The sequence below is a fragment of the Clupea harengus genome, chromosome 15 (genome assembly GCF_900700415.2).
Source record: "Clupea harengus chromosome 15, Ch_v2.0.2, whole genome shotgun sequence".
Taxonomy (NCBI): Eukaryota; Metazoa; Chordata; class Actinopteri; order Clupeiformes; family Clupeidae; genus Clupea; species Clupea harengus.
In genome coordinates, this window is record NC_045166.1 from 13938122 (window position 1) to 13965480 (window position 27359).

General features: G+C 48.0%; 2 protein-coding genes across 6 annotated transcripts in view; one reads left to right on the plus strand and one right to left on the minus strand.

Annotated features, from left to right (window-relative positions):
• LOC105909561 (MAM domain-containing glycosylphosphatidylinositol anchor protein 2-like) overlaps window positions 1-27359 on the plus strand; it is a 219706-nt gene that overhangs the window by 108524 nt on the left and 83823 nt on the right. For 3 of the 5 annotated variants that reach the window (XM_031581962.2, XM_031581965.2, XM_042709932.1), the window contains exons 7-8: window positions 13333-13662; window positions 22958-23278. In XM_031581962.2, coding sequence (XP_031437822.1) covers window positions 13333-13662; window positions 22958-23278 — 651 coding nt within the window. The remainder of the gene's footprint in view (window positions 1-13332; window positions 13663-22957; window positions 23279-27359) is intronic. The other 2 variants (XM_042709933.1, XM_031581968.2) reach the window with 1 other exon arrangement.
• On the minus strand, window positions 197-1753 carry LOC116223841. The gene is made up of 2 exons (XM_031581969.1): window positions 655-1753; window positions 197-353 (listed from the first exon to the last, which is right to left on the minus strand). The coding sequence occupies exons 1-2, from the start codon at window positions 1569-1571 to the stop codon at window positions 347-349; spliced, it is 924 nt and encodes a 307-aa protein (XP_031437829.1). The 5' UTR covers window positions 1572-1753; the 3' UTR covers window positions 197-346.

Below are 27359 nucleotides of genomic sequence, written 5' to 3' on the forward strand. Positions count from 1 at the left end.
AAATTTGTTAAAAGGTCATCATTTAATAAAGGATCTGGCGATGCATGGGTTACAATAAGACCAGGCAATACTTTAGGGCCGGCTAACATTTCCAGTAACCAGCTCAGAAAACAAGGTAACCTCATGCAAAGGGACATTGACAAATCCCATTTAGAAACCTCAAAGTAGTACACTATTTGCAGTAAAAGAATGATAACTAAAAGGCAACACATTTTGCAAAATAAAGCTCTGTGATGCACCCGTGTTGCGCAATATTTTGATCGGAACGCGCGCACCAGGCTCACCAGACAAAGCACGAATCCACCCAATATGAATGGTGCGAAAATGTTGTCACGTTTAGTGTCTTTCACAGAGGGAGACAAACCAGCAAGTCACAAATCCGATTCAGAGAACCTTGAACTTGCATGCTGTTGTGCCTGATTCTTGCGCTTTAAAGAAAAGCACTCGGCAAGAACATGACCACGCTTCTTACAATAACTGCAGGTTGGGGTTCCTCTGAAACCCAAAGGTGCCCGCATCTCCGGAGAAGGAGCGGCACAGTCGGAAACTCTAAACCTTGGAGAGATGGAAACATTTTGCGGAGATTCAGTAAAAGCAGGCATACGCTTGTGCGTGAGTACATACTCGTCAGCAAGCACGGCAGCACTAGCAGGTGTCAAATCTTTATGCTCACTTATATGAGTAGCGACTGATTGTGGCAGACAGTTTTTAAAATCCTCAAGAACCATTAGATCACGAAGAGCTTGGAATGATGTCACTTCTTGAGAGCCTAGCCAACGATCAAAGAGCATTTCTTTCCCTCTAACAAACTCAACATATGCGAGGGATTCAGGCTTACGATAACTCCGAAACTTCTGTCTATAAGCTTCAGGCACGAGCGCGTAAATAAGCAAGACAGCTTGTTTCACCTTCTCATAGTCCGCTGCGTCTTCGAGGCTTAACGAGGAGTAAGCCTCCTGCGCCTTACCTACAAAGACACATTGGAGAGTCATGGGCCAAGCTTCCTTGGGCCATTTAAGCGTAGTTGCAACACGCTCAAAGTGCGCAAAGAACTTATCCACCTCATCTTCTCTGAAAGGAGGAACAACACGAATGTTTCGGGTTACATCAAAGTGGTCTGGCCTTAATAGTACACCAGACTCACGGGCCTTCAACTCCATCTCTTTAAGACGTAACGCCTGTGTGTATTCCATATCTTTCAAACGCAACTCCTGTTCTCTTCGATCATGGTCTCTAAGATTCTGCCTATCAGCCTCCAACACATTTTTCTCACGTTCCCAATCAAGTTCCTTTTCACGAAGTTCTAAACGTTTCCACTCTAAAGCAGTTTTTGTAGAAGTAGGGCCAGGAGAAGGAATAGTCTTACCAGCTTCGGGTGCATCAGGGCTCGCATCTCCCAACACTCCAAGTCCACGCAAGTCCGCAGTGAGCTTCTCCTGAAGTTCGGCTTTACCGGGAGAACCACGAACTTCCAGCTTGTAGTGGCCAGCGACTCGGACAAGATCATCGCGTGTAGCAGTCAATAACGCCTCCAATGTCGGAGACGACACAAACGCATCTATATCAAACATTACGAGCGATATCTATATGTCGCTGCCACAGCAACGGGCAAAAATGAATGAAAAACACTGGGCATATCAAAGTCACCAAGACTATGGCTAAAGGCACCAACAGCCAACAACCGTAGGCTGCGATGCGGAGCAGTGCGCTCACAACGAAAAAGATTTTCCACGTAGGGAAAATCAGAGATAACTAGGCAAAAAATTGCAAAGCTCTGTTCAATCCCGGACGAGCCCCCATTTTATGTTACGATACCATCAACTTAAAGAAATGGCAAACATAACATAAAGAAGCCAAGAGAAATGGTGACGGTGAAATGGTAATATATTTATTGATAAATCAAAGAGTTAACGGAAGAACATGGTGGCGGTGAAAATAAGGAATAACAAAACAGAAAAACAAACCCTCACACAGTCTGCTTAGAAAACAAATGGGGAACTAAACTCCCGTTCAAACAAAAGGACAAAGGAGTGTGGTGAGTCTTCCGGGAATCTTCCTACTCTGAACTTAAACTAAGCTTTAAAGCGTGCAAAAACCCACCACCTGACACCACCAGTTCTATAGTAAACATAAAGTAAAGTACGCTAAACACAACCGGGTAGTTCGCGTCAAACTAACGATAGCAACAAACAATGACTAAAGCAGGGCGCCAGCGGAGCACCGTGCAGCATGCCCACAGCAGAGTCCGACCGGAAGTGGAGTCGGGGTGTGGCTGGAATGAAAGGGTGAGCCAGCGAGCCAGAGAGAGGGCCGGTGTGTGAGATGGGCCGCTTTTATAGGCGAAGGCCAACCCACAAACGCAGCCCAATCAGACGCCAGGTCACCTGTAGAGGGGGACAGAGAGAGCGGTAGGGAGAACAAACGCACAATACGGCTCCCCACGTAACACTCATTCATATACTAGTTTAGTATTTATTAACATATTACGTTAGCATTCATTCATTAATATAAAGTATTAGTTAAGTATTAATTATACTATAATAATTGTACTAAGTTTCTAACGAGTGCGTTCTACTGGCTGATTTTGCATTGATGTTGTGTTCATGGCCGCTGGAGGTTTTACCACAGGCGAGACAATCAGGGGGGAGAGACTGTGCTCTTCGCTCTCCTATACAGGACACCCAGTTTCAACCTGCTTTTATGCTCTTCTGCCATATTATTCTCCCTCCACCTTGAAGCTGCCATCATTTGGTCCATCTTTTATAATCTCATAGCGGCATTTGGGGATGATTAGTGTGTGTGTTTGTGTGCATTTGTGTGTGTGTGTGTGCGTGTGTGTGTGTGTGTGTTAGCCAGTGAACCTGTCGCTGCAGTGAAGGTGTCTGTGTGTGCGTGGCTTCAGGAAATCTCTTTAAATAGACATCTATAACCTTTATGAATGACATCACAGCATATTGCAGCATGTTGCTTTCATTAACTTTGGTTGAGGCGAAACCATTCAGAACCGTCACATCTAGTCTTCACTTGCAGGAGACCAACAATCAGTTTCCTTGTAGTTTCTTTGATAAACACAGAGAGTGTGACCTTCCTTCTCCAAAGGGCTCTGCTCATCTCTCATGCTTGGCTATGAAAGACACACACACGCACGCACGGACGCACACACAAACACACACACACACACACACACACACACACACACACACACACACACACACACACACACACACACACACACACACACACACACACCTCAGCCCTAAAAGTGCGCAGAAAATAGACCAACCTGTACTATTCTACCCTGCATGTGTGTACATTATGTGTGTGTGTGTGTGTGTGTGTGTGTGTGTGTGTCTCTCTCTGTGTTTCTGTGTGTGTGTGGGGGGGTGTGTGTGATGCAGTCAAATATGCAGTGTTTAATTTATTTGATGTCTGTAAATCTACATATATATGTGTGCATATATCAACAATGTGTGTTCATTAAAAGACATATTGATGAATGGGTGCTTGAAATGTGGCGTGTGATGATGTGGGTGGGTGTCAAAATGTGGCTGTGCATCTGTTTGTATGTGTGTGTGTGTGTGTGTGTGTGTGTGTGTGTGTGTGTGTGTGTGTGTGTGTGTGTGTGTGTGTAAGAGAGAGAGAGGGAAACGTGTGTATGTGTGTGTATGTGTGTGTTTGTGAGAGAGAGATCATGTATCTATGTGTGTGTGTGTGTGTGTGTGTGTGAGAGAGATATCATGAGTGTATGTGTGTGCATGTGTGTGTGAGAGAGAGATCATGTGTGTGTGAGAGAGAGATTGTGTGTGTGTGTGTGTGTGTGTGTGTGAGAGAAAGATCGTGTGTGTGTGTGTGTGTGTGTGTGTGTGTGTGTGAGACAGAGATAATGAGTGTACGTGAGAGAGAGATCATGTGTGTGTGTGTGTGTGTGTGTGTGTGTGTGTGCATGTGTGTGTGAGAGAGAGATCATGTGTGTGTGTATGTGTGTGTGAGAGAGAGATTGTGTGTGTGTGTGTGTGTGTGTGTGTGAGTGTGTGTGAGAGAAAGATCGTGTATGTGTGTGTGTGTGTGTGTGAGACATAGATAATGAGTGTACGTGAGAGAGAGATCATGTGTGTGTGTGTGTGTGTGTGTGTGTGTGTGTGTGTGTGAGAGTGTGAGAGAGAGATCATGTATGTGTGTGTGTGTGTGTGTGTGTGTGTGAGAGAGAGATCGTGTGTGTGTGTGTGTGTGTGTGTGTGTGTGCGTGTGTGCGTGAGAGAGATCATGTGTGTGTGTGTGTGAGTGTGAGAGAGAGAGATCATGTGTGTGTGTGTGTGTGTGTGTGTGTGTGTGAGAGAGAGATCATGTGTGCGTGTATGTGTGTGTGTGTGTGAGAGAGAGAGATCATGTGTGTCTGTTAAAGCCGGTGCCTTTGTGATGCAGCGTTTCTCATCTCTCGTCGCTGCTTCTAAAGAGGCTTCTCATCCGCGCCGTTGCCAGGAAGCCCGTCTGAAGCACAGCGCTGCGCATCTCGCCTCAGCAGATGGTGGCTTTTCTGTCCATACTTCCCAACAGCCCGGGATGCCTCGCAGCTTGGCGCAGGCCTCCAGCATCCCAGCATGCACCTGGCACTCCACAAGCCCTTCATCATGATCCCTTTTTCGGATTAGGGAAGTGAGGCGAGGAGAGGAAAGGCGTGGAGTGGAGGAGGCGCAGAGAGGGGAGGAGATATGGCTTTGGAGAGGCGGACGGAGGCTTTTTTTGGGCTGATATGAGACCCTTCAGATGGTGGCGTTTGGCTCTGGGGTCCAGTGTCCTGAAGCGACGGACACTAATCTTCATGACCTGGGGGGGGGGTGTCTTCTTGAGGAAGGGGAGCAAACTGGGTTGGACAGGAGGGAATCAGGGGAGTTGGTGGGGGGGTTTGGGAGGTGGGTTGGGGGAGGTGGGTTGGGGGAGGTGGGTTGGGGCTGGGGTGGGTCTCCATTTCTCCTCACTCCAAAGTGCCCCGCAGAGGAGACGCATCAGCGGCTCTGAGATGTCTGCTGCAGAGGCCGCGCACGCATGAGGAAGTCAAACAGAAGGGCAAAAATAAGACAAAAACTAAAAGGAATGAAGCAGAATGAAAAAGGCAGGGATGGGTTGTCGTACTGCAGTCTTCTTTAGAAGAGTTATAAAACACAACATCCCCTCCCTCCCCCCTCAGTGCGGTTCTCAAGCCAAAGCCAGTTTCCTGATGTACGATCTGGTTCAGGCCCAGGTCAGGCTCATACGGGGCCCTGGGCTCATACGGGGTTCTGGGCTCATACGGGGCTCATACGGGGTTCTGGGCTCATACGGGGCTCATACGGGGCTCATACGGGGATCTGGGCTCATACGGGGCTCATACGGGGCTCATACGGGGCTCATACGGGGATCTGGGCTCATACGGGGCTCATACGGGGCTCTGGGCTCATACGGGGCTCATACGGGGCTCTGGGCTCATACGGGGCTCATACGGGGCTCATACGGGGCTCTGGGCTCATACGGGGCCCATACGGGGCTCATACGGGGCTCATACGGGGATCTGGGCTCATACGGGGCTCTGGGCTCATACGGGGGTCATACGGGGCTCTGGGCTCATACGGGGCTCATACGGGGCTCATACGGGGCTCTGGGCTCATACGGGGCTCATACGTGCCTTTGTGTGGGGCTGATTGTGTGTCGGCAGACCAGTAGAATAGGCGGCTGGCAGACCTGTAAAATGTGCCAAACCATCTGCCGTCTGCCATCTCTGGCTATTCCTGGAGGAGTTTCCCCGACGCCGCGACACACTCTCTACACTCCACAAATGAGACATCAGGCATTGCTGTGAGATAAATCATCCCTACCGCCCGCATGGCTAGCCGTCGCTGCATCCCGCGTGCCTCACGAGGGGGGGGGGGGGGGGGGGGGGGGGGTGTGATCATAACACACCTCCACTATCCCTCCCCCTGCTGTTGTCGCCAGCGTCTTGGTTGTTTACAAACAACAATAACAAGCAGCAAACAAACACAAACAAACACAAAGACAGACAGACAAACATGAACGCTTCAATTCATCAAATGCCTAGTGTGTCTGGGTGTGATGTGTTGAGTCATTCTGTGTGAGTCAATATCACAATGGTGTTTGTCAAATTTGCTTTGGAGGAAACAGCAGGCTCTCAACTGCATATATTTCTGCTGGTAGGTGGTCACACACACATACACACACTCTCTCTCTCTCACACACACACACACAAATACACACACAGACTACAGCGACTGAACCGGGTACATATGTGCTTGTAGGTGGCTACACAGACAAACGCACACACATAGACACACACACTCAAGAAACACACACACACACACACACACACACACTCAGACACACACATACACACAACAGCAGACTGAATTGCATACATATGTGCATGTAAGCTGCATAGACACACACACATAAACTCAACAAACACACACACACACACACACACACACACACACAATCAACAGCAGCCCCTGCGGGGTATGCATTTGCACTGGATCGGTGGGAACCAGAGTTCACTGTCTTCCTGGTATGGACTGAGCGCTTGGTACACACACACACTCACAATCATGCTATGGACTGAGGGCTTTGCAGAGACGTGATGGAATGGGGTCCCAATGCATGCTTGGAGAGGGCGTGACCCTGTGAGAGCTGAGATTGGTACAGCGACATGCAGGAAGTCATTTATCAGGTTCTTCAAGTTGGAGGTCCATGTAAAGATAGATCTGTGTGTGTGTGTGTGTGTGTGTGTGTGTGTGTGTGTGTGTGTGTGTGTGTGTGAGAGAGAGAGAGAGAGAGAGAGAGAGAGAGTATGTGACTCATTTTCTATTTTCTTCTATTTTCTAGTCTCAGTCTGCGTGTTTATGTGTAGTGTTTCATTTTCTGTGAGTGTGTGTCTCAGTTTATCATGTTCGCATATGTGTGTGTTGTCCGGCCTTTGTATATGTGTCTGAGTGTGTGTGTGTGTGTGTGTGTGTGTGTGTGTGTGTTTGTCTCTGTCCTCTTTCTCACTTTGTGGGTATGTCTGTGTGTCTTCATGCTCGTGTTTATCTCTGTGTGTATGTCCACCTGTTCACATACATGGGGGATAAATGACAGAGTAGGAAACAGTAGGGTAGAGGGATGACTACCCCCCCCCCCCCCAGCAACCCCCCCACTGTCAGGCCCATACCCTTGACTAAGTCACTGTTGCAGAGTGAAGTCAGATCTACTGACAGCCATCTGTCTCTCTGTAGAGTGCTAGCATTCCCTATCTGACAGCAAGTCAGGCAGACAAACCGCACACAAACAAACACACACACACACACACACACACACACACACACACACTCACACACACTCACACACACTCACACACACTCACACACACAAGCGCTGCAGTAGACACACACACACACACACACTGCAGAAGACACAGAGCACCTACAACAAACACTCCGGCATGTGCCTCACACATGCCGGTTGCAATTGCACTGTTGGAATCACCATCAGAACACGGAACATGCCCTTGACCCATCACTGGAACCGGGGTCTCATCTGCTGCTGTCCCCAAAGCTTCTCACTCCACTGAAGCCTGTGAGAGCGCCGTGGAACGACAGTGCCCCCCCACCAGCCCCCATGAATGTCAATTCGACATACCCCCGCATTAAACAGCTGCAGCAGCTAGCCGTCATTCATAAAACAGACATTCATGTTTAAATTACATCCCTTATTCCCAGTATGTTCAATCTTATGTTATGCAGCCGCAGGCTGTTAGATTTCAACGATGCACAGTCTGTAGTATGTGGGCGTGGTGCTTTGAGCACTGTGTAAGTTTCACACGACCGGTTTACCCTCCACCTCTACTCATGGGAATCAGAGAAGAGTGAATACATCAGCTGAGTCAGTCTAGAGGAGTTGAAGTCTAAAAGTACATCACAGAGACAACAGTGGAGACGGATTGCAGATTCTCCGCGGTATTGTGCAAACAGCACGTTTTGTGCAAGCATTACAGTTCTCTCTATCTCTCTCTCTTTGTCTCTCTCTCTCTCTCTGATGCATGCGTTAGCTCCAGCACATACTCCTTTTTGTTCCAGCAGATCTCTCCTCCCCAGGGAAACTGTCTCTGGAGAGGTCGTCAGCATCTCAGCGGCTCGTCAGATGTAGATCATCCTCTGTTCGATTATTTCAAAATCGTTTCTCCATTTTGAGACTGCTTGCGTGTCAAAATCATTCATGCTGTTTGATCATTTCTGTGATATCACGACCAGGAACAGGAACAGCTCTAGCCTTAGATATTTACAGAGTCAACCGGCTAGATCTTTTATACACAGACACCAACAAACAAACAAATAAACCGACAAACAAACAATGTGGAACTTCACAGGTGTGGAGTCGGTCAGTGAAGTGAAAGCCTGTTTCTTCAGAAACCGTGTGTACGGCATCAGAACTTCACTTCACCTTACCTTTCATGAAACCTCTAGACAGAGCAGTTACACCCTGAGGTTTGACATGACTGACAGCTATTAGTGCTTGTAACGGCGAGGAGTAACCTAAAGGAAACTCAGTAGTGCTACAGTCTACCTGCTGTGCTTTGTGGTGGTCATGACCACCCCTTCACAGCTCCTTCAGACTGTGTTGTATATTAAGTGCCACTGCACGGGTACCTCTCACTCTATCATTGCAGGGCATTCAGTTCATGAGCCAAAAACTCCTCTGTGTTAATGAGACTCATTGATCTGACTGCTGTTGTAAAGCGCTATGCCAGCGGATGTGTGTCTGAGGCCACATTGCCATGGGAACGGCGGAGTTTTCCCTCCTCTGCCTGGGCTCTGTGATGGACTGACTAGGTGCGGAGAGAGAGAGAGAGAGAGAGAGAGAGAGAGAGAGGGGAGTCTCGTAAAAGCCATTTGCTCAATAATTGATGCAGAATGCGTGTCTGTGTATGTTAACTCGTCCTGCTCCTCCCTCTCCGCGGCGAGGGCCGCACTACACCGATGCTTTTAAACGCGGTTGCTCTGCTTGTCCTGCCACTCTAGTTGGCTTTCACGCTACCTAGTAAGCCACTTACCCCTTCCCCCCCCTCCTCTCGCTGTCTTCGCTGTGCTGTGCTGTGGAAAGTTCCCTTGGAGAACACAGGTGAGACTGAGGTACTGCAAAGTCCAAATCCAAATGTACTATCTGCGGAACACAGTTATGCACAGAGGCTGACAAAAGCATTTGCCAGTACATACAAAAAATAAATAGTTCTCTACAAACAATAGGAAAAAACCAAGTACCCCAGATACATGCAGATGTCAAGCTATGCTACACTCCTCCTCATAAATAATGTCAGTTGCTATCTAAACATTAGCCTTGGGTGAAAAGACTAAGAGCGAACTATGATCACAAAACAACAACATTTCTGTGCCAGGAATAGTAAAAGGCCCTGCTGACCTGACCTACTGACCCTAGAGAGAGAACGCAAGGGATGTGGGGTAATAGTAAAGTTCTGTTTGCCATCACCATCCTGATGAATGATAAACGCTGGACTAGGACTCTGCTGGAGAGTTGTGTCCTGTGTTGGGAGAGGCAGGCAAAGTGGGTGAGGCAAAGTGAAGGGACGCAGAAGTAGGGCACTCCTCTCCGTGCTGCTTGTCAGATGCTGCCGCCCCGCCCCGCCCTGTCCTGTCCTGTCCTGTCCCGTCCTGTCCCATCCTGTCCCTTCCTGTCCTTCTCGGGAGCGAGAGTTCACGGAGGACAGAGCGGATGGGGTCTCTCTGATCTTCTGTGTGATCATGAGAGCTTGTAGGGCACAGCTGCTCCTCCCCTCTGCAGGCTCCTGTTCCTCTCCCCCTGCTCCACACCACCTGACCTCCCCTCCACACTCCGCTCAGCATCTCTCGCTGGAGCAGATCCTGCTGGCGAGTGGGTCGGATCTGGGCCGTGTCCAGAGCGGGCTAATCCTCTCAGGTGAACAAACACAGCAGCCAACTGTGGGAAAAAAACGGAGCTTTGATGTGGTTCTGATCCGGGGACAGTTTCGAGCCAGATCCGCCACAGAGTCTGGGCCTATCTGGGCAGCCTTGCCTGTGCTTTTCGGCCACACCTCTCTCAACTAAATTCTGGCAGACGGTTCTCGGCAGTAATGGAAACGGTTCTGGACAGTCAAAGAACTTTCTCCTGGTTTGAAAAGAGACTGAACAGAGACTAAAATGGCCGTCCAACCACCTGCTTGTTCTGTGGACACACAGCAGGCCATTTGCAAGGCAGTGTTGGTGTTGGTGTAGGTGTTGGTGTCTATGTGAAAGCCGTAATGGCTGCAAGAGGTCAGCAACAGTCTTCAGAGGATTGCCGGGCACTTTCACCTCGTCCTTGACGCGTCTCAGAGAGCGCACACACACACACACTCACCCACACGCCCACATGCCCGCACGCGTACACGCGCACACACACACGCACACACACGCACACACACACACACACACACACACACACACACACACGCACACACACACACACACACACACGCACACACACACACACATATACACACACGCACACACAGACACACTCACCCACAAACACGCGCACACACACACACACACACACACACACACACGCACGCGCACACACACACACACACCACACACTTTCTCAAAGAGAGAAATAGAAGAGAAAGACACATTTCTGCAGAACCAACGTTGTTGTTTTCCACATCTATGCCTCATCGGTCCGATGAAACGTTGAAGCTCAAAGTAGACTGTTGACTACAATAACAAAGTCAGAAAAGGACATTTCTACGGCCGCCATTAATGTAGTGGCTCCGAAGTCAGAGTGTAGTCGCTCACAGGGAGCTGAAACACTCATAAAATGGATACCTTATCTGAGCAGTGGTTCGCTATAGATAAAAGCCTCTGCTAAATGTCTACGTCTGGGTGCCTTGTGGATTATATACGCACTAATGAGCTCAGTATGGTGTTTGTCCTTTGCATTGACTTGTCAAAGTCATAATGTAGTGAACATTTCCCTCCAGGCAAACCAGTGCTTCTCCCTGTGCAGTAGCTCCTCTAGGATGGAAAATGGTGAATCTGTCTCAGGATGCTAGCTGACGCTGGCTTTGGTTTGGCCCAGATCTGTTGGCCCGGAGTGGGCCGCCGCCACCGCGCCGCCTCCTTGGCTCCTGTCACAGGGTGGCTCCTCCTGGAAGACATCCTGACTAAGTGGGAGCTGTTGTTAATTTCCGTTTTTTTTTTTAAAGGTCACAAAAGGCCACCTGAGACTTTCTGCCTCCTGTGAGGGTAATAAAGGGTAAAACATGACCAGACAGCAACCGTCCAGACATCAGCCCCCCCCCCCCCCCCCCCCCCCCCCCCCCCCCTGTGACTGTAGATGGCATGTCATCGGCCATGTGCGTGATCATTGTAGTAGACGTCTCCAGTGACTGTGGATGAGATGTCAGATCAGTGCAGTCATGACATGCCACAGAATCTCCCAGAGGTTGATGGGAGTTATCTGTGTGTCGCACGTTGCCCCTGCAGCACCCCATTTTCTCCTCACCGTCTCCTCACCGCCTCCAATCTGATTATGAGTCACAACAGCACGGGTTTTCAATTTCTCTCTTCCCTTTTCATTCCAGCCTTGTAGCTCTATTTGCAAACAGATAAAAGCACCTCATTCTTTTTGTATCTGTGTTTTGCTCTGGTTTTTGTTTGCTTGCCCATTTATTTGCCTTGATGAAATACGGTCGGCCTGTCAGAGAGAAGCAGTAACATTGTACATGAATGAAGGCAGATTGTCTGTGCAGCTACTGCAGAACTCTGGTGCTGTTGAAGTCGAAAGGTTGACAGAGACACAGCTGTGTGTGTGTGCCCCACGCATCAATAGGAAAAGCACTTTGCTCTTTAAATGAAACTGATGCACAACTCAGTTGAGTAATGAATTGAATCATGTGCACATCTAAGTGAAAGCGATCTCCGTCAGAGAGATAGGGCAGATTATTTATTGCCGTAAATTGGCTTGTGCTTTGCTTAATACCCTAGATCATAAAGCCTTCTCATAAAAGTCTCATTCAGAAGGAATCAGTCATGGTACAACAATTGAATTATCTCTAAATTGAAAACCTGATTGTTCTTTATCACTCCCATCTTACCCGTGCTTTTGGCAGCGTGTTCAACCTGTCCTCCTCGTTCCGGTTGGTGCTAACCGTGTACATGTGTTTATGGATGTATGTCTATATTGTATGTACAGTATATATGGTATGAATTCCTTTTTTATATTTTAATTATTTACTGCTGTTTGCAAGCCGATGTGCCCCTTGGGGACATTAAAGCTTTACTTTACTCTACTCTACTCTACTCTATTCTGCACTGCTCTACGCTGCTCTACTCTACTCTACTCTACTCTACTCTATTCTGCGCTGCTCTACTCTACTCTACTCTACTTTCCACAATTAAACTACTCTACTATACTGTACTACTCTACTCTACACAATTAAACTACTCTACTATACTGTACTACTCTACTACTCTTCTCTACTCAACTCCTCTACTGTACTACTCTACTATATTGTACTCTACTCTAATCTACTCAACTACTCTACTCTACTCTACTCTTCCTCTCTACTCTACTGCTCTGCTCTACTCTACTGCTCTACTCTAATCTACTCAACTACTCTACTCTACTCTACTCTACTCTACTCTACTCTACTCTACTCTACTCTACTCTACTCTACTCAACTCAACTCTTCCTCTCTACTCTACTCTACTACTCTGCTCTACTCTACTCTACTGTACTACACTACTCTACTCTACTACTCTGCTCTACTCTACTCTACTCTACTGTACTACACTACTCTACTGTACTACACTACTCTATTCTACTACTCTACTCTACTCTACTCAACTACTCCTTCCTGTCTCTGCAGTGTCAGTTTGCGTAAATATGGTTTTTAGTGTGGTCAGGCCATAATGTTCCTCTGACAGTGTCTGAGCATTGTCTCTTTGTGTGCTGTCTGTTTGTGTTTTTAGGGATTTTTTTGAGGAATTGTTTTATAATGTTACTATTTAAACCTAGTTTTGTTTCTTTCTGTGGTGTCGGTGCCATAGTGCTTATCTTTTTCTTTGGTGTCAGTTTGTGTAAATAGGGATCTTTTTGAGGTGTTAGGCCTAGAGCCTTACTGTGATAGAAATGTTCAAACATGTTTTCATCGTGATGTTTTGATACCCTTTCTTTGTCATTTAATGCCCCCCCCCTCTTCACCCTCTCTCTCCCTGTCTCCTCTCTCTCACCTCCCTCTCTCTGCCTCTCTCTTTTTTGTTCGTCCTCTCTCTATCCCTCTCTCCTCTCCAGCGCTAAAGAAAGGTCGTTTCTGGATCACACCAGACCCGTACCACAACGACGACAACATCCAGATCGGCCGCGAGGTGAAGATCTCGTGCCAGGTGGAGGCCACGCCCTCCGAGGAGCTGGTGTTCGGTTGGCTGAAGAATGGGCGCACGCTGCGCAGCTCCGAGAGAATGGTCATCACGCAGACAGACCCGGACATCTCGCCCGGAACCACCAACCTGGACATCATCGACCTCAAGTTCACTGACTTCGGCACGTACACGTGCGTGGCCTCGCTGAAGCACGGCGGAATCCCCGAGATCAGCATCGATGTCAACATCTCCTCCACCACTGGTGAGTCTCACACACGTCACGTCAGCAAAACACGCATCAGAACTTGGACACACTCCTCCACAGACACACACTCACATGTAGATGAATGTTTGCTAATCAGTAATAGATAGAACTAAGATTAGTATTAGAATCTAATTATAGTATTGATATATCTGAATATAATATTATGTTATATATTTTGGCTCAGCTTCAGCTAAGGATAGAGATGTGAGAGGTAGGATGATGCTAGATGAGGGGGTGTGTATGAGGGGTGGGGGATATCAGTGTTGGGTGGGGGGTATAAGGCAATGCACAGGTGTGGTGGGGGGTATCAGTTAGGCCATAGGGTGGTGGGGGGTAAGGGATATCAGTTAGGGCATAGGGGGTGTGGGGGATACCGTAGAAACATGCAGGGTCCTCCTCTGTGATCACCATACATTGGGGTCAATCAATAAGCTTCCATCAAGTGTCATGTGTCCATTCATTATCACGTCATCTATCTCAAACAAGATGGAAGAAGAGGCGGATCGATGGTGAGGGCACGCTGTGGAATTCATCCGATGCCCTAAGGGGTGAGGGGGGGGGGGGGCAGCTGAAATCCTGGCAGGTCAATCCTTGTCAATCCCAGGATTCTTCGGTCCTGGAAAGGAGGCCGGGAGTGCTGACGGAACATCACGATATACCTGGCTGTTCTCTGCGCTTTGTTCCTCTATTCTGCCGACGCAGAATGCCGTGTGCTTACTCAGAGTGTGCTGTCAGGCGCCACTCTCCTGGGCGGGGCAGCCCTTCACACGTGGACATCAAACGACTGGTCTCCGGAACATTCAGCAGCTTCTCTTCCTCTGTCATCAGATTTCAGCCTGATCACAGCACAGCAAATCACTCAAACACGAGTTTGGCGGAATGAGCGGCGTCCGCGTCCGTACCTCTTTATCCAGCCTCTTTATCCAGCTTCTTTATCCAGCCTCTTTATCCAGTCTTGCCAAGTTGCCAACGGAGGAAAGTTTGTGCGTCAGCTTCTTCACCGCCACACCCAAAAAGCAGCAGCTGGCACGGAGCTCGCCGGTGACATGCAGCACCAGATCAGTGCCGCATTCGCGCGCCACATGAAAGCATCTCTGACGACCTTTGAGCGTAATTAGCATCCGCTAGTCCTTTGATAATCCCCCGTCCTGTGAGGCAGAGGGATCAATCGCACCTGGTGTGTTTGGTGTGCGGCTTCATTATCCTCCCAGCAGCATGGCCTGCTTTTGTCTTCGCTGTGTGTCTGTGTGTGTGTATGTGTGTTGTCCTGTCACATTAAATAGAGCAGCTCTCATGTGCCTGCTGTGTGTCACCAGGTTAGAAAAACAGTGAACGCCCCTCTGGTGATCAGGACTCGCCAGGGTGTGTGTGTGTGTGTGTGTGTGTGTGAGGGTGTGATGCTCGCTAGGGTAGTGTGTGTGTGTGTGTGTTTGAGGGTGTGATGCTCGCTAGGGTAGTGTGTGTGTGTGTGTGTGTGTTTGAGGGTGTGATGCTCGCTAGCGTAGAGTGTGTCTGCGGGTGTGATGCTCCGTGTTGTGGAGTGTGTGTGTAAGGGTGTGATGCTCCGTATTGTGGAGTGTGTGTGTAAGGGTGTGATGCTCTGTATTGTGGAGTGTGTGTGTGTAAGGGTGTGACACACACAGATCTAAGGTAGCCCCAGGAGGTGCTCCATCAGCGGGGAGGCGAGGGGAGGGCAGGCAGGGCAGAAGAATTGGCTTTGTGGAAACTGTCTGTGATCACTGTCATAACATGAGCTGGGAGGCCTCTCTCAACCTGCTTCTAATCCTCTCTCTCCTTCTCTTTCGGCCAAAGTTTCTTGGCAGACATCAAAAGTATTTTGCCGTTTAGCACTGTGATTGATGCCACCTGTATGGTGTGGTTATCGCACAGAGGGGCCAAAAATATGCCAGGTGTGTTCCAGCGCTGGCCCTGAGTAGGTGATGATGATCTAAGAGAAGAGATCACTCAGTATGCAGTAAAAAACAGAAGGTCTTATTTAAAGGAGCCATCAAAAACAGTCTACACAGCATCAGATGACGATCGTAGATGTTGGGTTGTGGTCTGGTTATGGTCAGTTGATTGAGATTGCAGCTACGATAACTATTATTTAATGTTTAAAGTTTTATAAATAGATAATTTGTCAACCGTCACACATCACACAAACACTGAATAATTGTTAAAATGAAATATATAAATATAAATAAATAAATAACTTCATTTTAACTTCATTGTTAAACTTGACTAAACTTAAACTTGATAATTCCAGTGTGATGGAATGGTTTGATTGATTTTGTATAAGATGTGAATGTGTGAGTAAATAACAAGCATAGAGGTAAATGTGAATGTACGAATAAATAACAAGCACAGTGAACGAGTATAGAGGTAAACTAGTATAGGGGTAAATCAGGTTTATCCAGTGTCACCAGCAGTAATATGTTTTGTTTGTAGAGAGTTGAATAACAAGCTGTCTCATTTTAATATAACAACATTTTATTAGCTTCTCGTTCCCATTAAATCACTGCCTGAAGTTGAATCACAGCATTGCGTGTTACTGCAAGGCATTCTGTTCCTCCACATGTCATTACACACTCTACAGTCTCTTTGTGTTGGTTTGACTTAAATTAGACTTCCTTAAATACGTCCTTACGTGAGAATCAGAGGGATGGCGTTGGTCGATCTTTGACCTGGAAGCGGTTACCGTAATCAGACCCCCAGATCCAGAGGGAGTTCATAAGCATTGGCTTTAAAGACACAGGAGCTCTAACAGAGCATTTCAGACAGAGGGTGAATGGAGATGTACAGTATGAGAAGGATAATGTGTTTTTGGAACGTGAAAGCATGCAAATCTATTCTGGAAGCCCCCAAAAATAAAATTATGAACATTGAAAATGAGCATAATAGTTCTACTTAAATGAGCTATTTACAATACCTGTTGCCATGGCTGTGCTGAAGTGGTGGGGCCTGAGTCCCATTCCACATTCGGCCTCCGTTCCCCTGTTGACCAGGGTTCACACAACACACACACACACACACACACACACACACACACACACACACACACACACACACACACACACCCACACACACACACACCCACACACACACACGCGCGCGCGCAAACATACTCACGCACGACAAAAGACACACAGCACCTACAACAAACACACCAGCATGTGCATCACACACACCAGTTGCAATTGCACTGTTGGTACCACCGTCAGATACTAGAGAACACGGAACATGCCCTTGACCCATCACTGGAACCGGGGTCTCATCTGCTGCTGTCCCCAAAGCTTCTCACTCCACTGAAGCCTGTGAGAGCAGCGTGGTCGACCGCGGAGGGGACCGCGGGTGTTTGGCCCTTTTTTTTTTTTACCCAGGGGGTCTGTCTGAGCAAAGGGCAAAAAGGGCCAAACACCATTAAACGCCTGGTACTGTACAGGCTCACACACACACACACACACAAACACACACACACACCTGTGTTTGACGTTGAGAGTCTCCAGAGAGCCGAGTCGATGGAGTCCCACAGTGGCAGTAAGTTTGGGAGCGCCAGGCGGCCCAGGGGCAAGGAGTGGATGGGCCTCTAACGGAGAGAATACGAGAAACCTCACTAACTCTTGCTCCACTCACACACACACACTCTCAACCACACACACTCTCTCTATCTCACACACTCACACACACACACACACACTCTCAACCACACACACTCTCTCTATCTCACACACTATCAACCACACACACTCTCTCAACCACACACACTCACACATGCTCCCTCAAACACACACACTCTATCAGCATCATCCTCACACTCACACACATTCTTTCAGCCTCACACACTCTCAGCATCACACACTCTCACCTCCTCAGCCCCTGCCTCCCTCTCCAACTGCTGCTAATATTTCCAATCAGTGCTTGCTCATTAGGCCCCCAGTTTATCATCTCTCTCTCTCTGTCTCTCTCTCTCTCTCCCTCTCTTCTCTCTCTGTCTGTCTGTCTTTCTCTCTGTCTCTCACTCACACACACACACACACACACACACACACACACACACACACACACACACACACACACACACACACACACACACACACACACACACACACACACACACACACACTCCACTTCAGATAGGGCAGCTTATGGTTTATTCATGAGGCCGATACTGTGGAGTAGAAATGCACAGATTCCCCTCCATGATCCCAGCAGGATTAAGGGATGACGAAATACCACAAATTGAAGCAAGTAGGGTTGGGGAGAGGGGGCATCTGTGTGTGTGTGTGTGTGTGTGTGTGTGTGTGTGTGTGTAAGGGTAAGAAGTTTCATTTTCATGTGGGGAGGTAAAAACGCAATCAATCTTCATTCTGCACTAGACCTTAAATGAAGCTGTAGGAAGCACGAGAGAGTGTGTGTGTGTGTGTGTGTGTGTGTGAGAGAGAGAAAGAAAGAGAGAGAGAGAGAGAGAGAGAGAGAGACAAAATGCCTCTAGGCAGCTTCAGGCAATTAATCTTTGCATTAGTCAGTACATTTAAAGGGGCTTACTTAGGTGGAGCTGTGGAGGAAGAGGGAGAGAGAGATGGAGGGAAAAAGAGAGTAGGAGAGAGAGAGAGAGAAAGAGAGTGCGAGAGAGTAACAGAGAGGGAGCGAGGGAGCAGCAGCCCAGATAATGTCTGCGGCCTGCTCTCCATCAAGCTGATGTCCCTTTTGTCCTTTCCAGTGACTCTAGCATTTATCAGGGCCCTAATCGAAACTATTAGTTTGCCAGTGTTGGAGTTAAAGCTCAATTCATCAGCACAGCACAGGGAGGGAAGTCCCCTCGGTCTCCACCCAGGTGGACACACAGGGCCAGGAAGCAGGGCCTGGAGGACACCCATCCCATCAGCCATCAGGGCACTTAGAAGGCTCTCTCTCACTCTCTCAGTTCAGTTCAGTTCAGTTCAATTCATTTCAATTTGAAGTGCTTTATTGGCATGACAAATAAGGCATTTGTATTGCCAAAGCAGTCATAGATAGGACAAAGCAATACAAGGAACAAGAAATCTGAATGTCTGTGTTTAGACTTACACAGACTTAAACTTGAGATAAACATAAATATTACATAACTATTATTAAATTAAATTAAATTTGATTTATATAATACATGTGTGTGTGTGTGTGTGTGGGGGGGGGGGGGGCATGTATAAAAACATTAGGTTTAAACTAGAGTCCCTTAGGTTATGACATAATGAAATATACTTTGCTGCCAAAAGCATCTGAAGCTCCTTCTCCTGAGAGGATACATATTTTTTTTTTCTTCAAAATTCGGGTGATTGGTTTCCGATTTACAGAAAAGGGTTTTTACAGAAAATGGTTTTCCTCGCAGTGAAGAAGGAAGTGCTCCTTTGTCTGGCAGCCTGTACTTGGTCAGGATTTGCCTCTGCGTTTTATCTCTGACAGAGCGGAGAGAGTAGACAATTTATGCTCTCTTTTTAGGGACAGATAGAAGTTCATTCTACTTTGACTGGTAGTTTGGTTTCTCCAGTGTGTTGTGTATTAGGTGCTGCAACTGAGTTAGTGAGTTCCAGTAAAAGGCTGGCTCAGAGGAACCTTTCCTGGGTTCAGTTCCTGGGTTCTTAATGCACAAACTGGAGTGTATTTTTGGGACTAAACAGATGTATCTTGAATTTCAGGGTTAGTTCTTGAATAGATACAGCCATTGGGTAACAGCCTAATTCTGCCCTGCATGCTTATTGGCTGTTTATGTTTGGACTTTCAGTTTAGATCGACAGAATTCGACATGTAGCGTTGACCCATGTAGTGAAGGCCTGCATGCTGAGTGGAGCCCAGACCTCACTTCCATAGAGCGCAATAGGCTGGATTAAGATGGATTACGCTATCAAGTAATCTACACCAGATTGTGATTGGTATATTTATATCGTCAATTTAAAATTGTATAGCTTAGAGTGCTCTACAGGCTTTTTCATGCATTCACTGGCACGCTGAAGCTTTCTGATGCAGTAATGGCAAGACTGAGGTAAGTATACTGCATCGTGTGCTCCAGGACGGTGCCACCTAGAGTGAACATGTCTCTCTGGAAAATCATGATTTCTGTGCTCAGGTCTGGCAGTGCTTTTCCAGTGGGTCCAAGTGCTGATGTGGGCAGATGTTCAGAGGCTGGCAGGAGCGCCAGGTCCGCAGCATAGAGCAGTTTGATCTCTGTGTCTTCAGGGGCGAGTCCAGGGGCTGCGGATTGTTCCAGATGCTGGGTGACATTTTGTGCGTTAATGTAGACGTTGAACAGTGTTGGACTCCGTTTTTCGTCAATTATTTATTACTTGAAAACATTGATTTCATCACATCATATACGCTGCCCCATACACCACTGTCTACAAGTGTGTAATATAATCCTGCCTGCCAAATAGAATCAAATGCACTTTGAAGTCAACAAAACAGTGGTGGCTTGTGAGGCAGATTTAGCTCTTCTTTGGGTCTGTTTTGCCTGTCTTTGTCCCCAGGACAGAACACCCTAAGGGAACTCAGTCTGTCATTTCCTCCTGGCAGGCTGTACTGTCTAGTCTCTCACAAACAAAAGACTTGCCAGGAGGACAGGCTGAAACACAGACGTGACACACAATCACACACACACTCTTACGCACACACCGACAAAATGCTCTCTCTCTCTCTCTCTCTCTCACTCTCACACACACACACACACACACACACACACCCACCCACAAAATGACCTCTCTCTCTCTCTCACACATACACACACACACACACACACACACACACACACACACGCAGTCCGAACCTAAGCCAGAGGAGACAGAGACTGACAGACTGATGGGTTGTCATAGCAACGGGAAAGTGAAAGTACTATTTTTCCCCTTTCTTTGTGTTGTTTGTAAACGATGTGGCTGAGACAGAGGGATGGGGAATGGCACAAAAGCTAAACGGTTGAATCAGCCTGAGGTTCTGCTTCCCATGTCTGCATTGGGTTTACAGCAAGGGGGGTACTGCTCTCAGTCTGTGGAGTTCACAGGCAAACCAAAGGAAAGCAAAAAGGCTCCCTGGATGTGTTGTCTTCCGCGAGATGTGGCGCTACGGGAGGCATCATCACTTAGCAGCGAGTGAGACAGCGGGTGCAACATGCCTTGGCAGCTGAAGGAGGCGTCTCTGCCCCCACTCCTCGTCTCGTCTGGTGGACGGGTGTCATGGCGTCTGTGTGGACAGCGCTAATAGTCGCTCCAGAGGAAGAGCCACGAGCTACCCAGCAGACACACACACACACAGCCAGGCCTAATTGCACACACACACACACACACACACACACACACACACACACACACACACAGCCCATTTTCAGGGAAAAAGAGAGGGAGAGGTTCTTAAATGCATCCACACCAAGGCCTAATTGCCACCCACAGTGGTAGTGCAAAGAGGCTCGTCCATACAGCTTAGCTCCAGGGTCATACGCACCCACACCCACACACGCTCACAGACACACACAGCCCAGCTCCAGGGTCATGCAATGGAGAGAGAAAGGCTAGTACACACACACACACACACACACACACACACACACACACACACACACACACACACACAAACACACACACACCTACAAAGCCTAGTTCCAGAATCACACAGTTGAGAGAGAGGTTCCTAAAAACAAACTCACACACAAACACACACACACACACACACACAGCTCCAGGGTCTTGCTGTAAGCTAATAGGCCCGTACAGTTGCCCACTGCCAACTTTACTGGGTCATTATCTACATGCAGGGGCATGTTACAGAGGCAGGGATGATAGGGCACACACACCACACACACACACACACACACACACACACACACACACACACACACACAGGGGCAGGGGCGACAGGGCACGCTCAGGCACAGCCTTTTCCATAATGCAGTTTCTCGGCTGATTAGAAGCAGTTAAGGGTCCTTATCTTGGCTGTTGGGTTGACTACTGGCCTGTGTGTTTTTTTTTTTGCTTCATGGTGGCAGTTTTCATTGCCTCTGCACTGCGCCCGCTAATGGCTAGAAAAATGCCTCCATATCAGTTTAATTGTGAAATACGTGTAGACTGGAACACAGCTCGGAGGTGACGGCGAAAAGTACGCCTTTGATCGTTGGCTGTAAAAAAGGTATAATACATAATGGGTGACAACTGATGTAGTCAGTGCTTAACATAATGATGTTTTAAAGAGTTTGGTTTACCAAAAGACAGCAGCCCAGGCATGGGTTTCACACATTTAGTTTCTTATCTGAACAGACACGAAGCAACAGGATTGGCCAAGTGTGCAAAAGTGAAAGAGCTGATTTTGGCAAACAGCTGGCGGCGCGCAGGTGTGGAACAGGAAGGTGGTGCTGATGTGTAATCACGTTAGGTACTCACTCGGCTGTTTGATGGCAGCCGAATGCTGCTACCCTTGATGCTGTTTGACGGAGATGTCTTCATTTATTAAGCTGCATGGTTCCCCCCCCCCCCCCCCATGACCCTCTCGTCTCCTTTTCATCAAGATCCTTTTTCTATGCTTCAAATTCTTGTTGAATCGGAAACAATGAAAAGCACTTGATTCTCTGAAAAGAACCGCGTGTGAAGATGAACTCAAACCTTTCAGCCTCCTATTGTCTTCTGACTGTTCTTCTCTGTTCTTTGAAATCCTCAACGACTTGTCATGTCTTGCTTATCTTCTCCTGTGTGCTGCCTTTTGCATGGGAATGAGTACCCAGGTGCACAGTGAGTTTTCAGACTTAAATGGTGTAATACAATGATGGAGTTTTGAATGGGGTGCGCTTGATGGCTAGACCATTCCTATCTTCCCGCACACAGCTGCTTCAGTCCTCAGGTGTCCCTGAAGAGCTCACGGGACTGACGTGTCCCTGGCGTTTTGCTCTTCAGATCGTCAGCTTGTTTATCCATCAGCCATGCTGCTTGTCTCTGGTGCTGTGAGTTCATGTGTTTCACGACGACCAAGGATAAACCTCTCCCTCCACTAAATTCCACTCTACTCCTTTCCCCCCCCCCCCCCCCCCCACTCTACTCCTCTCCTCTCCTCTCCTCTCCTCTCTGCTCTCTACTCTGTTTCCATAACACCAAAACTCCTTACCTCAAACTCAACACACCTATCACACTTGCCCCACCACAACAGTATGTGTGTGTAAGCATGCGTGTGTGTGTGTGTAAGCATGCGTGTGTGTGTGTGTGCACGCATGTGTGTGTGTGTGCGTGCGTGCGTGTGTGTCGCATCCTAAGCGGTCCGACTCGGCTGGCTTTCTAGAGCCCCATATCAGTTCCTCCCCTTTTCTTCTCCTTCTTAGTTCCCCCGAGCCTGACGGTTCCGCGGGGCAAGTCGCCCCTGGTGGCGCGCGAGGGTGAGACTGTGGAACTGGAGTGTGTGGTTACAGGCAAGCCCAAGCCCATCCTGCTGTGGACGCGCGCGGACCGCGAGGCGCCCATGCCCGACGGCAGTGCCCAGATGGAGAGCTACGACGGCGTGCTGCGCATCGTCAATGTCTCGCGCGAGATGAGCGGACAGTACCGCTGCCAGACCAGCCAGTACAACGGCTTCAACGTCAAGCCCCGCGAGGCTGTCGTCGAACTCATCGTGCAGTGTGAGTACCACTCGCTTCCTCTGTGCGCGTGTGTGTGTGTGTTTGTGTGTGTGTGTGTGGGGGGGTCGGAGTGTTTCTTGATTTTATGCAGTGGTTGGGTGTCAATTTGTGTGGGGGTGTGTCAATTGTTTGCAGGGGTAGTGTTTTTGTGTGTGTGTGTGTGTTTTGTGTGTGTGTGTGTGTGTGTGTGTGTGTGTTGAGGAAAAAATAGAGTGTGTCTTTGTTTGTAAGGGCCTGTAGCTTCATGTGTGAGTAACTGTTTATGTGTTTGTCTGTGGGCACGTGTGCGTGTGCATCCTGCCTTCCCACCACAGAATGAGGGAGTGTGTGTGTGTTTGTGTTTGTGTTTGTGTGTGTGTGTGTGTGTGTGTGTGATTGTGTGCATCCCATCTTCCCACCAGAGAGTGAGGGAGTGTGTGTGTGTGTGATTGTTTGCATACCATCCTCCCATTAGAGAGTGAGGGAGTGTGTGTGTGTGTGTGTGTGTGTGTGTGTGTGAGTGAGTAAGCGAGAGACAGAAGGAATGTACATCTTTGTTTGCCTGCTTGTTCTGCTAGTGTCTCTCTCCATTCATAAGCGCCGTAGCCCTGGACCCTTGGCTCCCTGCCTCTCCTCCTCATTGTCTCATCATTGTTGTTGTTGTTGTTTTTCCCCAACCGCCACGGGTCAGAACCCATGCCTGCATACCGCAAATAGAGTTTGGGCTGCAGCGGCGCCGGCCCATTCACAAAGCAGGGATCTGCAGGGCTGGGCTCCAGCACCCTTGCAGCAGAGCAGCGCAGCTCTCCAGACTGTCAGCCCCGGCAGCCCAGGGTTCACAGTACACACTGCGCTCTGACCAGCGGTTTTACAATGTTCAAAGTTTGGCAGCTGTAGTGGATGTTGATGGTGTAAGTAAAATATAGAGAAATGTAGGTGGCCACTGGAAAATTGGAATTTGGACTAATTTTAAAGATCTGGGCTAGGGTTGTAATATGATGTGTGTGTGTGTGTGTGTGTGTGTGTGTGTGTGTGTGTGTATGTATACATGTGAGTTGGGTGCACGTTTGTCTGACCAACCAATATACCACTAATGTTTGTGACAATGTCATTGTAAATGTATCCATTGCGTACTGATGAGCTAGCATTTACCGTACCAGAATATAACACAAAATGCAAGGCTAACGCTTCTGGCCGTGCTTGTGTTGATAGCTAGTTAAGAAAGCAACTTTATCTGAGGTTCTAAGGTTCTTGTGTTGATAGCTAGTTAAGAAAGCAACTTTATCTAAGGTTCTAAGGTATCTAAGGGTCTTGTGTTGATAGCTAGTTATGAAATCAACCTTATCTAAGGTTCTAAGGTATCTAAGGTTCTTGTGTTGATAGCTAGTTATGAAAGCGACATTATCTAAGGTTCGAAGGTATTTAAGGTTCTTGTGTTGATAGCTAGTTATGAAAGCAAAATTATCTAAGGTTCTAAGGTATCTAAGGTTCTTGTGTTGATAGCTAGTTATGAAAGCAACATTATTTAAGGTTCTAAGGTATCTAAGGTTCTTGTGTTGATAGCTAGTTATGAAAGTAACAGTATTTAAGGTTCTACGGTATCTAAGGTTCTTGTGTTGATAGCTAGTTATGAAAGCAACATTATTTAAGGTTCTAAGGTATCTAAGGTTCTTGTGTTGATAGCTAGTTATGAAAGCAACATTATCTAAGGTTGCCATGATTCCTATGATTTATTTTTTGTGGCCTTAGTAGCCTAAAAAAAAAATGCCCCACCTTGCCCCTAAAATGACGAAATTCCAGGCCTACACTTGTGTCACTAGGACCCCACCCCATATGGAGAGACCCCCCCCCCCCCTCTAAAGTGTCCCAGGGCTTGCTGAGCAGATGGGGCAGTGATCCCCGCAGCTGCAGTCAGCTCGTGGTCGTTTGCAGAAGTGCAGAAGGAAAAACCAGGTGGCTGGCATTCATTCTTGGAATGAGAAGAACAAATAATTGATTTGTTTGTGTGTATGTGTTTGTGTGTGTGTGTGTGTGTGTGTGTATATGGTGATGGTGGCAGATTCCAAGGCAATGAACTGATGCTGGGTGTTTTTGGAAGCTAAGCTGTATTTCAGAAGCAATAAGGCCTGGGTGTGGGTGAATTAAGGAACCTCTCCCTTTTTCCCTCTGCATAACCCTAAAGCTGGGCTGTGTGTGTGTGTGTGTGTGTGTGTGTGTGTGTGTGTGTGTGTGTGTGTGTGTGAGAGTGAGAGAGAGAGGGAGAGAGAGAGTGTGAGAAGCTGAACATTTCCCTTCTCACTGTTACGAACATTCCGGACTGTTTATGTATTTTACCGCGAAATGCGGGAGTAAGAGACGGTGACTCCATTCATTCTCACACACACACACGCACGCAGCCACAATTACACAGCGTCTTCCTGCAGGTCACATAATATGTGAACCCTGAACATTGTTGAGAGTGTTGTGGGGTGTTTTGTGGGTTTGTGGTGCTTGTTTGTTACACGGTGTGAGATTGGAATGGTGTCGGGTGTTTACCGCGAATTGGTGTATTGTTTGGTCTGCCGCGATATACAGCACGCATACATATTATTTGCATACACCTGCTGTTGCTCAATTATACTGATATATATACTGGGTACCCACCATCTCATCCATTTACCATTTGCATTGCAATAACATCCATAAACTGGTTCAGATACATATACTCACACTTCCTGGTTCTCACGCTTCCACATACTGGTCCCAACGCGAAAGCGCGCTCGCGCTGGGATAGCACTTTTACATTGTGTCACTAGTGGAGGGAGCGGGGCATTATTTCACAGGGGTGTTTGTCGTGTTCACATTTCATTTAGGTAATAACTATGCATTGTAGGGTGATTTGCTAATGGGTTAAATGGTGTTTGAGTGATTTATATGGAGATATGTTATTTGAATGTATAATTGAATATAATAACATGAATGAATGGTTTTGTTAATAAGATGCACAATGTGCTTTGCTTCCCCATATTCATGGGTTGGCCCTATTAGGCCAATTAGGGGCAATAGCTAGGCCTTCTTAAGAGGCTAGCTCAGTGCCATTCAAGGGGTGGAGGTAGAAGGACAGCTTTCCTGCTGCGAGGAGTTGTCTGTCACGGTAACACTGTTACGCTGCATTTGGATATTGAATCTTTGTTTTTGTCTGAAGTACTTTGTTTTGTGCTATTAATACTTTTGCTAAAATCCACAACCTGGAAAGAAAATAAATATGGTTGAATTGAAAACGTAAACCACTGCTCCGGCGACTCTTTTGACCACCATCTCCAAAGTCCACATCCCTAATCGTGGGCTGGCCGCGCCGGTCGCTCACATTTGGTGTCAGAAGTGGGATTCTGTGGCGCCCTAGAGGAAACTGGAGAGAAGAGGTGGAAGAAGAGGTGCGAGGCGTGGACGAGGTAGAACACAGGCTCGTGGCACGTGGCACAGGATGGACCAACGGCTAGGCCGGAGTGACGAGAAGGAGGGCGATGGCCCTGAGGAAGTGCTACAAGGGGCAGAAGGTGGAACACTGGACACGGTAGAGCGGAGGCATGATGAGAAGCCAGGTGATATAGCCGGGTTATACACCCTGCTGGAGAAGACACTGAAGTCCCAGGAACGGGATGCTAGTAAGCAGGAGCAAAGATGGCGAAGTGTGCAGATCCAGCTAAACCAGCTCCGTGATGACGTTGAGCAAAACCGGCCACCACGTCAAGCATCTCCGCCGCCTCAGCAAGGTCTACAGTCACCACTGCAGCCTCAGCAGGATCTACAGCCACAGCCGCTGCCGCCGCAGCCACAGCCAGATCAGCCGCCACCACTGCAGCATCAGCCCCAACCGCCAGGTAATGCACACCTGAATAGAGATGGCGCAGCTCCAGTGGCATGGTCACGTAAAGCTGTTCCTAGGTATGTGGAAGGTGAGGATATTGAGCAGTACCTCACCACCTTTGAACGACTTGCCAGGGCCTATCGCTGGCCCAGGGAAGATTGGGCGGTGTATATAGTGCCGCACCTCAGTGGCAAAGCCCGCAGTGCTTATGTCGCCATGGACATAAACGACAGTATGGATTATGCCAGAGTGAGG

Coding starts and splice junctions, on each gene's coding strand:
- LOC116223841 (XM_031581969.1), bottom strand. CDS start 1,571: ATGTTTGATATAGATGCGTTTGTGTCGTCTCCGACATTGGAGGCGTTA.